At 37.2% G+C, this 16,827-nt stretch overlaps 1 protein-coding gene across 1 annotated transcript in view; it reads right to left on the bottom strand.

The window, feature by feature from the left end:
* The window catches only part of PDE11A (phosphodiesterase 11A), a 3,012,459-nt gene that overhangs the window by 566,479 nt on the left and 2,429,153 nt on the right, over positions 1-16,827 (bottom strand). Inside the window, exon 13 of the mRNA XM_044075310.1 lies at positions 4,148-4,257. Within this exon, the coding sequence (XP_043931245.1) occupies positions 4,148-4,257 (110 nt within the window). The remainder of the gene's footprint in view (positions 1-4,147; positions 4,258-16,827) is intronic.

Raw genomic sequence — 16,827 nt, 5'->3', positions numbered from 1 at the left:
GATAAGGAGCAGTAGACTATGATAAAGCAAGAGAATAAAAGTCAATATTGGTAGCATACAATAAAGGCATACGAGTACAACCTGGCGATCATACAGATAAAAACAGGATAGATTTGAATAGCATGGAAAAGGAGGAGATAGTAAGCAGAAGGATAATCAAGCAGAGGAAGATTTAAAATATATCATAAGAGCAGAAATAGTAAGCAGCAAAAAACAGTACGGTACAAGCACAATATACTCTGCAAATGATGTAAAACATTAAATCAAACCCAAATAGTAATTAAAGGTACATAAACATGAAACACAATGCAGAATAACAATATCACACTTGTAATCATTACAGGACAGTTAAAAAAAACCTTCTATTAGCTCAGCCAGTGTAGGAGAAGGCTGATTACCTTCAATACGACAGTGTAATGCACAGTAAGAAACAGGAAAACTGCAGAACACACAGCAGCAGCTCAGCAACTTGCACAAGCAATATCTGATTTTTTAAACCAACAGAAATACATATAAGAACTTAGCTACAGACAATATAGCATTAAAATGCTAATACACATAAAATGCTAGTTCATACACAGGGTCTTCAATACCTATTACAAGTACAATTTCAATAGAGGGACTGGGGAAAAATATTGATTTTTGTTTTATATTAACACCAAACAGAAGAAGGCAAGGTACCTGAGCAAGCATGCAGCATGGGTAGATTCAAGTGGGGAAAGCTCTTCAGCCAGAGGGACTGGTCAGAATACTGAAAAACATTTGTGATACAGAATATTTAAACATGCAAGGGATTGTGGGAAATGTAGATTTAAAGTTAATGCAGGAAGTCTCAGAGTAGTTCAGTTAATTCTGGGGGAAGGCTGACCCGTAAAATAGGAGAAATCAAGAAAACAGTCAATAAAATTGTTTTGGCAATATACACTGAAATTTGAACTATCTGCCTGACAGCTGAACGATTTGCATCACAGATTATCTTTACTGGTATTTTCCTAATCTGTATCATAATACACTGCAGCTCCAGATGACATATTTCCAAGGCAACCACACGACAGAAATTAGGCATGATAAAATTGTTGTGGTCTTTTCCACTGAAAATTATTTAAAAGTGTCTGCTTTTGGTTGGTTCAGTCTTATCCTATATCAAAAATGGCAAGGATTTTTAAAATATTCTTTGAATGTACTGTTTTTTTAAATCTGACTTTTTTTATTGTTCATAACTGCAAAGAAATCCAGTACTGGGATACCCATTGATTAAGCAAATGTCCATTATGAACAAAGTATAGAAAACAGTTGTTACTGTAAATATCACCGTGCACAACAAACTTTTGTGCATTACTTTAAACATATTGCATTAAGAGATGGAAGCAGACAGCAGTCAACATATGACATATATCTCTTCCCTAAAAACAGATAGGGGTATAAATAATTAACTCATAATACTCTCAGAAACTCCACAGAGGATACCATCACCTTGAATAACTATCATTCTGAATGCACTCTGTGAATTAGCAAATGTAGAAAGTATTTTCAAAAAGAGAAGAAAAAATCCAACCATGTGGCCAAATGAAAAATATTCAATTGTTAAGCATTGTTAAATATGGCCACATAGTCACATTGCTTTCATTAAATATAACTTCAAAATGTGTACACTATTATGGAAACTTTCCGCATAAAAAAAGTTTTACTGACTAATCAATTTGTCAAGAGTTCTTTTGGTGTCTGACAGTCAGGAAGAGGAAACCACTTGAAAATGGTAGAAAGGTATATTTAAACAGTGTGCATATCTGAATGGTCAAGACTTTTGACCTACCTCTTAATTTGAAACATGGATTTACTGTTTCTCCAAGTCACACCTTCTTTATATTATAGAACATACTGCACCTGTATCAATACGTTGAAGAACACTGTTAATGATGTCAAGCAAACTTTGACTGACAATGTTTTAAGGGTAATACTGTTATATGTTAATGTGTGCTATATTTCCTAAAGGAAGCTGTTAGTTTATTTCTGACATGCTCATACGTGCTAAAAAAAACTCTACATGTATTTTTAGGGGGATGGAATGCAAACACTTGCAAGGTTCTCAAACAGTATTACACTAGTAATCAACTGGGGAGTATATGATAATTTTACTTGATGGATGTAAACTTTGCATATTTTAATAAAAACAAAGCACCTAATGCTTTATTCTATAGCAGCAAATAATAGCATTGTTATTTTTATAATCAGTCTTCTGAGGGTCAAGACTAATACAAAGCCATCATATGATGCATGCATGATGCTGCTGCAACTATTATAGCACCTGCCCCCCGACTTTACAATGGCTTGGATCTTTGCAAACATAACACTGAAAGTGAAATGCACCATTCTTGGTATTGCCATTACCAATAAAACAAGCATCCTTTGCATTTTATTAATTTTTATACTTCTCCCAACCTGGCTACTTAGCCGTCTGGCTGTTTTCTTAGTTACAATGCCTGTACACACCTGCTTCTTACCAAGCTATCCTACCATATCTCTATTGCTGTGTAGGCCCCCAAACTACCCAGGGAGTTAGACTTATAATACACATTTACAGGGCCATGGGAGCAAGAGGTCTGATGGGGAGATATAGGATGTGGACTGGATGTAATCAGTTATAAGGAGTTGGTCAGAATTCCTAGCTTGGGAATGATGTGTGTAGTGTTCTTTTAACATCTTGTCACTTCTCCCGAGTAAGCTACCTTTGAGGCGTATGGTTTCTACCAAAAGGGTGCACATGCAGGGGTTTCCCCTGCCCCCTGTCCCAGGGACAAAAGAGCTGACTGCTCTTTGCTTTATCCTACCCCTCCACATCAAACTCTACCATTGCTCTGAGCCTGTTCTCAAATCCATTGCACGCAGAGATGCCCTGCCTTTGTGTCACAGGGCCAGTATCTCCTTTGCATTTTATTATGCTGCCTGTAAAAAAAAATTGCCACTTTTGTATTTCTTGACTAAACCGCTAACAATCCATGGCATCCCTGTTTACCTCATTGAATCATTTCCCAAACAGAACAGCATTATTTTGAGTTTAGTAGGATATCTGCGCATCTGTAGATAGACTAACAAAATGGAATGTTGATGACAAGTTCAACAGCAGCTTTCAAAACAATGACATACAAACTTGGAATAAAACCTACAATGGCATCTAGTCAATTATATTTGTGGCTTTTTTTAGGTTAGCTTCATAGCTCAGACATGCTGATTAGCATGCTAACATTTCTGATCAAAAAGCAAAAGCAGAGAATGATGATACTCTTAGAAGGTTCAAATAAACTCACATTAATTTGATTTCTTCTCTTCTCAGAGATATTGCCTTTGAATATATACCAAACACACAATGACACGATCACCTTATAAAAATGAACAAGTTCGCCAAACTGTTTGATCTTGCTTGACAAACCAGCACTGAATACCAGATTATCACTACTTACAAACACTCCTATGACTACCATATGAGTGTGCAGCTTTCTGTAATCTTTTCTTTACTGTAGTCAGTCCCAGATTTAGTAATATAGCTTCTATTCAAATTACTAGTGTTGCAGATATCTTGTGTGTAGGAGTTTATTCAGTTCTGAAGGCAATTACATATGTAGGACTTTCTTAAACAGTTTAGTTACTAGTGTACAACACAGCAGCAATATAAAATGAGAATGTGATAAAGACCTCATACAATTTTTCACATCTTATTCCTTTAATCTGTATACTTCCAATACACTGCAGAAGTACTCTGTTGAAAGTAAAGCAACATTCATATAGGAGGTGGTCTGTAAACACAGTTGTTCATACAGAAAGTCATTGTTCAAAAAATAATGGATGTCTCGTGATGCAGCACTATACTGAGAAACACAAAAACATGTGATTCGCTTCAGCTACAGACTATGTACAATTAATACAGATTGATTCACAGGGATATTTCCAGTAATATAAATTCAGTGTTTGTTTATAGCAAGCATTCATCTTTCTGTTGAAAATAGAATGCAAAATAAGTGCAACCTTACCAGGTCAAAGTGCTGTTACAATGTGGTCTAACTGGAACAAAACTGTTTATTAGTCACTTTTAATGTATCAACCAGTGCTTCCTTTAGGCTTATCAGAAATTAAAAAAAAAATATCTCCTTACATGGCTTGGAAAGCGTTGTTCGTTCCTCTGTGATCCAGGTCATGACACAGACAGCCCACAATCAGAGCAAGCACCTCAATGTTAGTCAGCATCTCTTGAAAACCTGCCGTCTGACAACAGAAAAATAATGAAATGTCACTTATTATCAAGACCATGGATAAAAATGGAAAGAGAAAGGTGCAACTATCCCCTGTGGGCAACCATTGCCTCCTCTTTTTAACGTTGTTGTCACCCCTGCAAGATAAATGATTTATGGCCCACATTAAAACTGCTCAACAGATCAGGGTGCTTTCCTGAGATAGATGTGGTTCTCCTACAGTAATTTAATTTATCAGACTCAGGAGAACAATAAATTCACTGGATGGTAGGTGAAAATGTACTCCACTATATTTTTAATACTTTGCTCTCACCGTTTTCCAAATGGAACACTGGGCTTTTCACTGCTCAGGAGACTTGATACACTTCCAACACATTGCCAATAAAATGCCAGAATTTGTTAAGATGCATGGAAATTCACTGGTTCATACAAATGCAGCTACTCTTTGCACTGTGTTTATGATGATGATGATAGTAAAAACAACAAAGCAAGTTTATTTGTAGGTGTGAAACCACTAACGATTTGACCTGAAGCAAATTGCTTTTATTCCTTGAACAAACATCAGATTAAAAGCATATCAGTTATTTGTGCTCCAATGCAGAAAATAATATGACCTTTTAAAATGTATATTTTGGGCAGCTGCTAATCATATGTAGTAACCAGAATAACTTTTAAAGCAAAGTGAGAGAGAGAGAGACATAGAGTGTCAGAGAAATGTAGAGAAAGATCTAATCAGAATGAAATTGTACAGAGAACAATATATGAGGCTGGCAACAACTAATTTCCTCTGAGAAGACGTAACTGCACTCTGATGTTAATGCTTAGAGTAGTGATGGTCACAAGTTTCTGCATTTTTCTGGTTGGTACTGCAGATTTATGAACAAAATAGAAAATAGGCTAGAGAGTTTCCCTGTTTGTACATATTCATGAGTTTGTGTGTGTGTGTGTGTGAGTGTGTGTGTGTGTGTGTGTGTGTGTGTGTGTGTGTGTGTGTGTGTGTGTGTGTGTGTGTGTGTGTGTGTGTGTGTGTGTGTGTGTGTGTGTGTGTGTGTGTGTGTGTGTGATCCTTATATGTTTCAGTATTCCCATGAATGAAGACCTGATGCATCAAAATGTTGCACATGACTGAACAACAAATGTATCGAACAATGGAAAGGGGGCAGCAATGACTGTGAATGCTAATAACCATAACAGTGGAATCAAATGACAGTGACAGCACATGCATTGGTAGGTGATGATAGCAATGACATAACCTGATAGTGGTAGCAGAGAGACAGATTGTGACCGATGGTGGTGATACCAAATGAGTACGTATAACACTGGTCTGTTAAATGGGACACAAAAAAATGATCCCACAGCAGCCATTATATGAAAATTAAAAGGAGCTCATATGGAAAGGTGAAACTTCTTAGTCTGCAAAACATAATGAAATATAATTTTTAGTTCATCTTTTTTCTCTCACTTGGTGCATGACATTTCCTAGTGTTGGCCTACCACTAAAACTGTTTTCTAAGTGTTTTATGTTAGCATTCTGCTGGTCATGTTCCTTATAGTAAGAGGAATGGTCACTCCCTTATTTAAAGTTGACTGCATTAGATCTACTGAAGCATAATCAGCTGATGTGCAGCTAGTTGGCCACACTCATACTCAGCTAATTAAATATGACTGCAGACTTGTTTTATGTAGGAAAGGGGTTTGGGAGAAAAACTCCCCTTCAGCAAGGCCCCATATCCCCCCCATAAGGCATTTTACATGAAATGTGCTGGGGCAGTCCAGTGACAATGGGACATTTGTATCTCTGAGGAGCTAAACAGAATCCTGACACATATATTTTGCTCAAGAAGTAGCTATCTCTGGACTACAGACTATGTGTTCTCATATCAAATCAGACGTCTGTACTCTGCATATCGTATTGCTGTGTTTTGGCTCTATAACCTGCTGATGCCTCAAGTTTCTGAAAAAACTATTTCAATGAAATTGCAAAAGTCTGTTTCACACACACACACACACACACACACACACACACACACACACACACACACACACACACAGATAAAGAAATAGCATTCAATGAAAACATTACCAGAAGAACCATGTAAATATCTACAGGAAAAGGTTTTACTAATTTCAGAGTGCAGTAACCTCAGATGTGAGTTAACATACATTTATATACACCTACATGCTTGCATGCACACTCACACAAACACACACACATGCTCACGCAGACATGTGCACATTGTACACCACACAGAAATAGCAGCCAATGAAAACAGTTGGAGTGAAACTGCACAAAAGTCATCTTTTGCATTGGAAGAGGATTAACTAACTTTGCTATCTCACATCAGACGTTTCTGAAACTTAAAGATCATGCTTCAAGAGGTGAAACAAATTTTTATTTCTGCATAAAAAAGTGTTTGCAAGCATCCTTGTTAATTTAACAGATTAGCAATTTAATAACTGTTTAACAAACATATACTCATGCTAATCCACTCTTAATTATACTGTTCCCCAGAGAGAGGTAAACTCCTCCTCCGCCTCCTACCATATTAATATTAATGCAGGCTTTGTTGTAGTGTACTGGTCGTTTTGTGCAGGATTGGGCATGGCCATAATGAATGACAAGCCTGATGGCTGTAATGTAGTATGCAAATGATGAATGACTGACATACCATGCAGATTTGCCAATGACATCATGCATACATTGATTGTTGTTTAGTTTCGTTCTAAAGTAAGGTGGTAAATGTGGTTTTAAGACAGTATTGCATAAGCACTTTGTTTGTCTGTATTCATGTATTTGCACTTGTTTAACCCTGTAAGACACTTTATTCTCTCCAATAATGCTGAGAAAATGGATGTTTGGATTTTAATTTCTTGTTTGACTTCATTTTGTGTTGTATTGAAATATGTGCAGGTGATGCCAGCAATGACTTTAACAAAAATAGTTAAGTGTAAAAACAGTTAACTGCAGTTCACACACCAAAAGTGACAAAACCATGGGCTGCTGCTGCGGAAATATATTTTTTTCTCTGGGATGCAATGTCCTAGAAGTTCATTATAGTCAGTAGCTGGTCAACAAGGGGTGTGGTTGCTACCAGGTATTAGCACTTTGATGTTAAAGTTACCTATGACAGGAGGAGTATTAATCGGGTAGTTTTTGTTTATCCTTTTCCTCAACGTAGTGCAAACTTGGAGTTGGTATATTGAAGTAGTTTGTGTGTGTGTGTGTGTGTGTGTGTGTGTGTGTGTGTGTGTGTGTGTGTGGGGGCTGCAAAGGGGGAACAGTAATTTAAGAATGCACATCACCGGTAGTGCTCTGTTGCTACTTCCCTTTAGACCAGTGTTTACCATTGAAATACATTTGACTTTATGCTCCTACTTCAGTTATTATGTACTTTTATTTCATTGACCTTTTATTTTCATTTGTTAACTGGTAGAAAGGCTGGTCCTGAGAACTTTTCATCAACTACTCTGGCCAGAAGACAAGACAATATTCATATTATTCAAAAATATGCCAACAGGAAATGACTCCTAAGAATAGGTGGTACTTCAAAAAAAAAAAAAAAAAAAAAAAACAGTAATCAAGGGGCGTGGCCAAGATGCCAGTCTGATAGCTGCAGAAATCCATAGCTCTGCTTAGATTTTAATATCCTGACAGGAAATGTACTTTACTTTTTAGAAAAATCTAACTAAAAATATACTAAAAGATAGATTAAAATAGACTCTTTATCATTTTCTAAAAATTAATACATAATCAAGAGAATTTTTTAATTATTCCTGTCAAGAAGAACCCACACCAGGAGAGTGCAGTGAAGGAAGAACTACATCTTATAATAACAAACATTCAAGAACTGTCACTAAAAATGGACAAATTTGAAAACAAAACAGATATTATCAAACAAGAATGCAGTAAACAACTGGAACTTCTAAATGGAATAGCAAAAAAAAAAAAAAAAACAATCTGAACAGATTCTTGCCTTAGAGGAAACAATAACTGACCTGGATACTACAGTGACAGAAAATGAACATCACAATGAATTTCTTCTGAAACAAAACACCAGGCTGATTGAGAAACTGGAAGACCTTTAAAGCAGCTCAAGGAGGAATAACATAAGAATATATGGAATTCCTGAGAAAAAAGATGGTGCTAACATGATTCAGTTCCTCAAGAAGTGGTTTTCATCAGCACTAAACATGCTTGAATCCCTCTCTTTTGGAATCGAGAGGGCTCATTGGTCCCTGGCAAATCAAGCTTCATCTCTGAGTTCATCTAACCTCAGGTCTATAATAGTTAGATTTCTTTCCTCACAAGACAGGGACTTAGTGCTAAAATCAGCCTGGACTAATTCCCCTATCAAGATGGGTGAAAACGTTGTTTTGACAATGGCTACACCTCTCAGTCATATCCAGAAGAAAGGAATGTGTTCCTCTAATTAAGTCCTTGAAAAAAGCCAATATCAAACCTCAAATTATTTTTCCTGCAAGAATAAAAATCACCTTACCAGAAGAAGTGAAGATCTTTGATTCCCTACAAGAAGCAGTAGAATTTATCCAAAAGAAGAAAATACTGTCGGACACAGAAGAAATGGAATGGTCATCCCAGGGTTTGAAGACACAGGCAACAAAAAATGGATGGTCTGTGAAGGAAGGAGCAAACAAAACTAAGAAACTAAAGAACAAATTAATAAATTACCTCTAATTTTAAATGCTTTGTTTTATGAATCATAATATACTTGATTCTGGAAAATCTCTATACTGTAAGGTAATGTGAATAATCTGTATTATTAACTTTCTCTTTTCCTTTCTATATCTACTTCTTCTAGTTACATATACTAGTTGTTGTGTCTTTTGACTTTTCCCGGTTAGGGGTCGCCACAGTGGAACTCCGGTCTGCTAATGATTGGCAGTTGATTTTTATGTGCTGAGTTGCCAGCCCTAACGCACAACCTTCAATGAAGGTACGCCCATTCACGCATGGGCTCCACGCAGAAGACGCTCTAGCTGAGAGTCGAACTGTACAGCATCTTACTGTGAGGCAACAGTGCTAAAGCAGCACCACCACCACGCGCAGCTAATTACATATACTAGTAAGTATTTAAATAACATTCTCTCTCTTTCTCTCTCTCTCTTCTTATTCCTTTTTGTTAATTAATGTTCCTTTTCTCTCTTTTCCCCACTATAAGTACTTTACATACTTTTCCCTTTTAAATAACTACAAATGATATATGTCTTTTAATTCTTCAGTAATAGTATAATTTTACTTAATACCAAAGTGCATTTTTTTAATGGGTCAGTGGTGGGGTAGCAATATGTTTCTGATTAGTGTTTCTAACTAGATGTTTTAGACTCTTTGTTTAGACACATATAGACATTAATACAGTACATTAATAGTGTTTTATAGATGGCTAAATATAAGTTTTATATATATATATATATATATATATATATATATATATATATATATATATATATATATATATATACATACATACATATAGGTTCATAGATTCATAGGTAGGTACTAGACTATTGGCCCTATGGCCTATATAAGCCTAGCCAAATGGTACCCTGGCTTTTGCCACCCAAGAAAATTATTTTCCTGTGCCCCTGTCAACAGAGCCACAGAAGTGATCCCTAGGGTGAATTTCCTAACTCCCATCCAATTATCAAGATTTTTCTTGAAGAGTGCTAATGATGAGCTTTGTTTGATATGGATAGGTAGTTTTTTCCATAGTATGGGAAGTCTCTGGGACAGGAATCTATCCCTCCAGCATGTTCTGTTTATTGTGGTGACAAGGTTTAGGTCCCTAGAGCATGTAGCTTGGAGGGATTGGGATTTCTTTAAGTGGAGCATGTCTAAAAGCTCTGGGTTTGACATAGCTTTGTGTGTTAGGCAGAGATCACCTCTGAGTAGGCGATATGCAATGGAGTAAAGCTGCGGTTTTTTGAGATGGTCTGCATAGGGCATCTGTTTGAGGCTAGTAATTCTCTTTGTGAGGTATTTCTGTGGCCTTTCCAGTTGTTGTAGATGTCTTGTGAGGTACATACCAAGAGGGGTGTTGTACTCTATAATGGGTCTAATGAGTGATGAGTAGAGGGGAACAATGACCTCTTTTTTCCTGGATGTGAAACCTTTTGTGATGAGGTGTGTCACGTAGTAGGATTTCCTGACTACTGTGGCAATGTGATTATCAAAGGAGAGACTACTGTCCATCTGTGTCCCAAGGTCTCTTATCACACTTTTGGTGTTAAGTAGACTACCGCCTATGTGGTAGTTCATGGGTACAGACTTTTTACCAAAAGAAATGACAATGCACTTTTTGGCATTGAGCTTGAGGTCATGGCTTTGTCACCAGGCCCTTTGGTAGGATGTCCACATTGTTAGGAGTTTTGATTATGGCTCCTAGTTTGCAGTCATCTGCGAACTTTGTTAGCCAAAGACCTTCTGTATTAGCCTGTACTTCAGAGAAGTAGATACCAAACAGGAGAGCACCAAGGACTGAACCTTGTGGTACTCCACTTGTCACTAGTCTGAAGTTGGATTTAGAGTCTGCTACTTTCACAGTGTGGGTTCTGTCAGTAAGCCAGTTGACACCACGTCTTGTGACATAGGGATTTATACCTAGTTTAGTGAGTTTATCTATAATTCCAGAGTGGAGGATGGTGTCAAAAGCCTTGGTGAGATCTAGATAGGTTGTGTGAACCACCTTACCCTCATCTACGGCTTTGGTGACCACTTCAAAGAAGTCTATCAGGTTTAGGAGACATGATCTGCCTTTTACAGACCAGAACTGGGTAGGGTCCAGTGTTTGGAGATTACCAATGTCACTGTTTACAAGTTCCATGATGATATGTTCCATAGCCTTGCAGACCAGGCTCATCAGGCTAATGGGGCGGTAGTTTCTGGGGTCCATGGTGGCTCCCCCTTTGTACAGTGGGATAACTGTTGCTGTGTGCCATTCAGTGGGCAGAAAGCCTGAGGTGAGGCTATGATTGAACATGGTACTTAGGTGGGGTGCCAGTTTGTTCTGTAGTTTATGTAGAACGCAGCCTGGGATGTTGTCAGGTCCCATGAATGCTGTGTTCTTGGCTTTGGAGAGTGTGTTTTTTACCTGTGCAGCCATGATTACAGGAACTTTGCATTCTTCTGGTATAGAGATGAACACTTTAGGGGGTGAGAGAGGGGTAATGTTAGCACTGAACCTATTTGCCAGGATGTTGGCTGACCAAGGAGTTCCTCCAGTCATGGGATTTTACTCTCTTTTGCAACAGTTTCATTCTTCTGTTGTAGAGTTTGTTTATGGCAGGGGACCACCAGATTGGCTTCCTTTTTTGGAGGATAGCATCTTGGTTCTGTTAGGGATTGCACAATCCGTGCACTCATGTAAGTGCTTATAAAGTGCATTTGTATAGAATTCAGCAGTCATACCTCTATTGTCCGTCAGCATGGGTGTCGTAAGTTTGCCACTTCTGTCTTAAGAAGCGTGAAGTTGTCTTTGGAGACATTTTTTTGTGGTGGTTTCCCTAATGGGGGGTGGGGGTGGGATGTTGATGTCTAGGGTGATTTGCTTGTGGTTGGATCTGACCAATGAGGAAATTATCTCTGGTGTGGAACACCGGTTGCCCATGTTGGTAATGACCAGGTCTAGGATATTGCTGCCCCTGGTGGGGGTGTGGATAAGTTGATCCGAGGCATTGGAATTTATGAATTCCAGTAAATGTTGAGCACAATAGTTGGTACATGAGTAGTTTTCCCAGTTAATGGTGGGGTAGTTGAAATCGCCCATTATTATGGTGTTAGGTTGTATCCTAATATTTTCCAGTGTATCAAGAAATGAGAAGTGGGAATCCTGGGGCATGGTGGGGGGATCTGTAGCAAGCTACAATTTGGATTGTGGTCTTGCCCAGAGTTAGTTGCACTTGGATAATCTCGGATGCATTATGCTGAGCAACTAGCCTGGAGGTGTGGATATCCTTAATGAATATGGACACGCTTCCGCCTTTAGTGCTTCAGTCCAGATTAGGTGGCCGAAAGGTGTGGTATGAATTATAGCCTGGTAATGCAGGGGTGCTCTCTGGAGCCTTGAACCAGGTTTCTGTCACTGCACAGATGTCGATGTTCTCCATTTTAAGGAGTGCCTCGAGTGAGTGCATTTTGAGGTTTAGAATTCTAGCATTAAGTAGCATTACCCTCAGATTTTGCTTGCTTGTACCTATTACAGTGGTTAATTTGTCATTTGAATCTTGCCTAAAAAAGGCACTATATGGGTGGCAAGAGCCTTAGCCAGTATCCGGAATCCCAAGGGTGACAGGTGCAGGCCATCTCTGGCAAAGCATCGTGGTTTGTCGATCATGTCATCCCAGGCAGACAGATACTGGATCCCCTTAGAATGACACCAGAAGCTTAGCCAATTGTTGAAGTCAGTCATTTTGTTCTTGTACTGTGGTATCATTCTGGGTGATGGCAGGATGCTACTCAGGGCTAGGGTCATACCTGCCTGGGCTACAAGATTGAACCGCTCCTCCATGTCTCTTTTCATGTAGTCCAGGGAGGTATGTCTCAGGTCATTCACACCAACATGGACAATGACAGAGTCATATTTGTACTTGTTGTGGAGTGACCTGAGTGCATGCATTATATGATAGGCAGCTGACAGTAACTTTCTCCTTGTTTAGCCTGGTGAGTGGAGCATCAGTGTGCCTGACTATAGAGTCACCTATTACTAGAGTGTTGGGTACGTTGTTATGCCTTATGGGCTGTGGTTGAGTGGCACACTGCGTTTGTGGGCTATGTGTCATTTGGGTTGTGTTGGGGGGGTGGAGGTTGCTTGCGTGTCTGCTTTGGAGGTCCCTGTTGCTTGGGTAGATTTTTTTTGAGAGCCTCCATGAATGTAGGTGTGTGTTTTGTGTTTCTATGTGTGTGTTTTGGTGGTGTACGTGGTGTAAGTGTTTACCTTCTCCTCTTGACTGTCTAGTCCAGTCTTGGGTGAAGACAGCTTTGCTTCCAGTTTGGCTATATAAGTGCATTTTTCACAGGTTGTATTGTTGGGTGGTAGGAGGAGAGGGTTGTCTGTGTACATGAGGCAATTGCTGCATTGCCCCAAGATGCCCAGATTCATCAGGTAGACATGAGAAAACACTGGGAGCTGACCCTTAGACATACCTGGATAGGTGCTTATTTATTAAGTACTAAAAATTGTTTTCCTCTAGACAAGTGAGGAAAGTTGAATGCTGTAGTAATTTGTAGCTTATTTAGTGCTTACAATGAGTTCTGAACAAGTGCTGAGCTCAAAGAAACGGATATGAGTGCTGAAACTAGAAAACTGGCTAGTTCTAAGAAACAAAATTAAGCTAGAAGGCTTCCCTCCAACACAGAAAGGTTTGGGGGTTCAGAAGCTTACAAACAGTCCTGGATACAGCAAATCTGTATCTGGATTAGATGACTTACAGGAAAGGCAGGAAACAAGCTTAGAACATTTTTTTTGTAAAGTGGAAAGGGGAAAGGAGGAGCAGAAACTAACTGGGTTGGCCTTCTCAAATGTTCTCCCTGGATTAGGTAGAATGAGGTAATGACACTAGACTAGGAGGAGTGTCCCAGATCAAATTTACAGTAGGGGTGGGCAACTGCAAAGCTACCAAGTATAAAAACAGGATGCCAATAGGGAGGGAGGGTGAGAAACAAAAATCAGAACAAACAAACGCAACCAGATGCTTAACAATTGTAGAAAAATTCTAGTTAATACCTCACACACTGTGAAACTAGCTAGAAAAGTATATGCAGTCAATAAAAGTGTTATAAATAACTCACAAATAAGCAAAACACAGGATAGTTAATGTTATATATCACAGATTAGTTTGCTCAGAGCCCATCCTCTGACTTCCTCCAATTAGCTCAGTGTGAAATGGCAGAAACACTAGTTAACTTCTTAAGTAACAAAGTTGAAACCTGAAAAACTTTAAAAAAAAGCTTGAAAGAACCAATGAGGTGCTTACTCAAAGCCGTAGTCCAATCAGCCAATGACCATAAACAACTTACTCGCACTGAAATGCTATACTGGCTTTGGTTAAACTACGATGGCAGGAACATGTGCTCAGACACACAGCCTCTACTAACAAACAACTAGGCCCAAAACACAAGCCTGAATACGGACAATGCTACACTACCAACAATACTTAGGTAGAAAAAAAACTGCAGAAATGTTTAAGCAGATAAAGGATCAAGGAGACTCTAGAGAATGCTTTTAACTGCAAAGAAGTTATATGATACACTCCTTAGCAGGAAATCAGAACAAACAAACCAACCAGATGCTTAAGAACTGTAGAAAAATTCTAGTTAATACCTCAGACACAGTGAAACTAGCTAGAAAAGTATATGCAGACAATAAAAGTGCTATAAATAACTCAAAAATAAGCAAAAAACAGACACTTAATGTTATATATCACAGATTAGTTAGCTCAGAGCCCTTCCTCCGACTTCCTCTGATGAGCTCAGTTCTTTTTTTTTTCTCTGGTCTGGTTAATTGGTGGGTAAATGTTTGAAATGTTATAAAATGATTTCTGATTTGAGTCAGCTGTTGTTACTTCTAAATAGCTGTTTTTATATGAAAGGGTTAATTTTTCATGATGTTAATGTTTTGTGAGGAAACTGGTGGTCTGTGTGACTGTTCTCATTGTGGAGATTCATGACATGCATTGACAAGGCACCTTGATTGTTTTTTTTTTTTTTTTGCTTTCTGTAAACTCTAAAAGCTTCAAGATTTGATTTCCCACTGAAATTGCTTATTTCCTCACTAGAAAAAAAACCTCTGCTGTGCATGAGCCTATTTAGATACTTTTTAACAAGTTTATGAAGCTGCAGCTTGAGAAAACAACAGTAATGAGATCACTTGACATTTTAAACGTGTTAAATGGCTGTATTTAGAATTTTTTTCTCTTGAAATTCTGTTATCCTTCACTTAGATACTTTAAATGGTAAATAATAAGTTCTGATTATAAGTGTTTAACTAATTTTAAAATACCTATGTTCTTTTATAGATGCATACATTCTGCAGATCCAAAAACACTTTTAGTAACTGAATGACATCAAATGAACTAGGAGCTGCATTAGAAAACTCATTATGCATATTAACATTGGATTTATGTTACATAACTAAACCTTTAGTAGCTAAACAGAGGGTTGTAAGGCTTTTTTTTGTAATAAGTGTTTTATATATATGTATATATATATATATATATATATATATATATATATGTATATATATATATATATATGTATATATATATATATATATATATATATATATATATGTATATATATATATGTGTATATATATATATATATATATATATATATATATATATATATATATATATATATATATATATTCAATGGATCCTTACATGAAAAATGTTAGATAGATGACTGACAAAATGGTTAAAACATCTGATGTTTCTTGAAAAGTCTTGGAAATAATTGTCAATCTTCTTAACATTCAGCTTCTAATGTTTATACATACTTTGAGCTGATATGTATTTCTGACATATCTACTTATCAGAGGTGCTATTATTATATGTAACATATTCGTATAGCTACAGACATATTGGACACTCTCATCTTAATGTATATTTCATGGATTCAGATTTCTTTAGTTGCTTTCATAATGCTTTTCTTTTTTGTTTTTATACTATATTCTAAGCAGAGATGGATATTTTTTTTTTTTTTGTGGGAGAGGTGGTGGATGGATGGTTTAGTTAAGTTTTTAACTAAACCAGAAACTTTATGTTTCATGTATGTGTTTGTAAATAGTTTTGGGTTTTTGAAAGTAGTGCTTAATACACATTATACATCCATGATAAGTAAGTTTTCAGTAGATTTCAAGTCAACACGGAAGAAAGGTCTTTCAGTAAGTAGCAACATTTACATTATAGTCAATGGCTTAGAAATTTTTATCATTAAATATTAATGGTTTGAACAATAATGTCAAAAGAGCTGGTTTGCTTAGATATATCAAAATGCATAAAGCCCAGATCATCTTTTTACAGGAAACTCATCTATTAAAAAAAGACCTACAAAAATACTCATTTAATGGCTGTACCATTCTGGCCGATTCATGTTTTAAGACTAAGAGAAGGGGCACTCTTATTCTATGGAAAAATACTTATACTATGCCAAGAATTATAGATACAATTTCAGATAAAAATGGGATGCTAAGCATGATTATTTTGGAAATAAATAGGAAGGATTATACTTTGATTAATACATACTGGATACCAAGACTAAGTACTAAATATGTTGACAAATATCTGGACCTGACTACTTTAAATGGAAAAGGGGAAATTATAGCAACAGGTGATTTTAACTGCCTATTATCAGGCAATGCTACTTCAAAAAATGGAAAATAAAGCTAACATGTTAAGCCAAGAAGTTAAATGACTTTACAAACCAGCTGAACCTTAAAGATATATATGGTCTAGGAGAACATTATTCCTTATTCTATACTCACTATTCATATCGGTTTGGTACACAAACAGACATTGATAAGGGCTTTGTATCAAATAATATATACTAAAATAAGTGACATATCTA

Source organism: Protopterus annectens, chromosome 6.part0 (assembly GCF_019279795.1).
Source record: "Protopterus annectens isolate FY-2018-M chromosome 6.part0, PAN1.0, whole genome shotgun sequence".
NCBI classification, from domain to species: domain Eukaryota; kingdom Metazoa; phylum Chordata; order Ceratodontiformes; family Protopteridae; genus Protopterus; species Protopterus annectens.
This window is presented reverse-complemented; position numbering and strand designations above follow the sequence as displayed.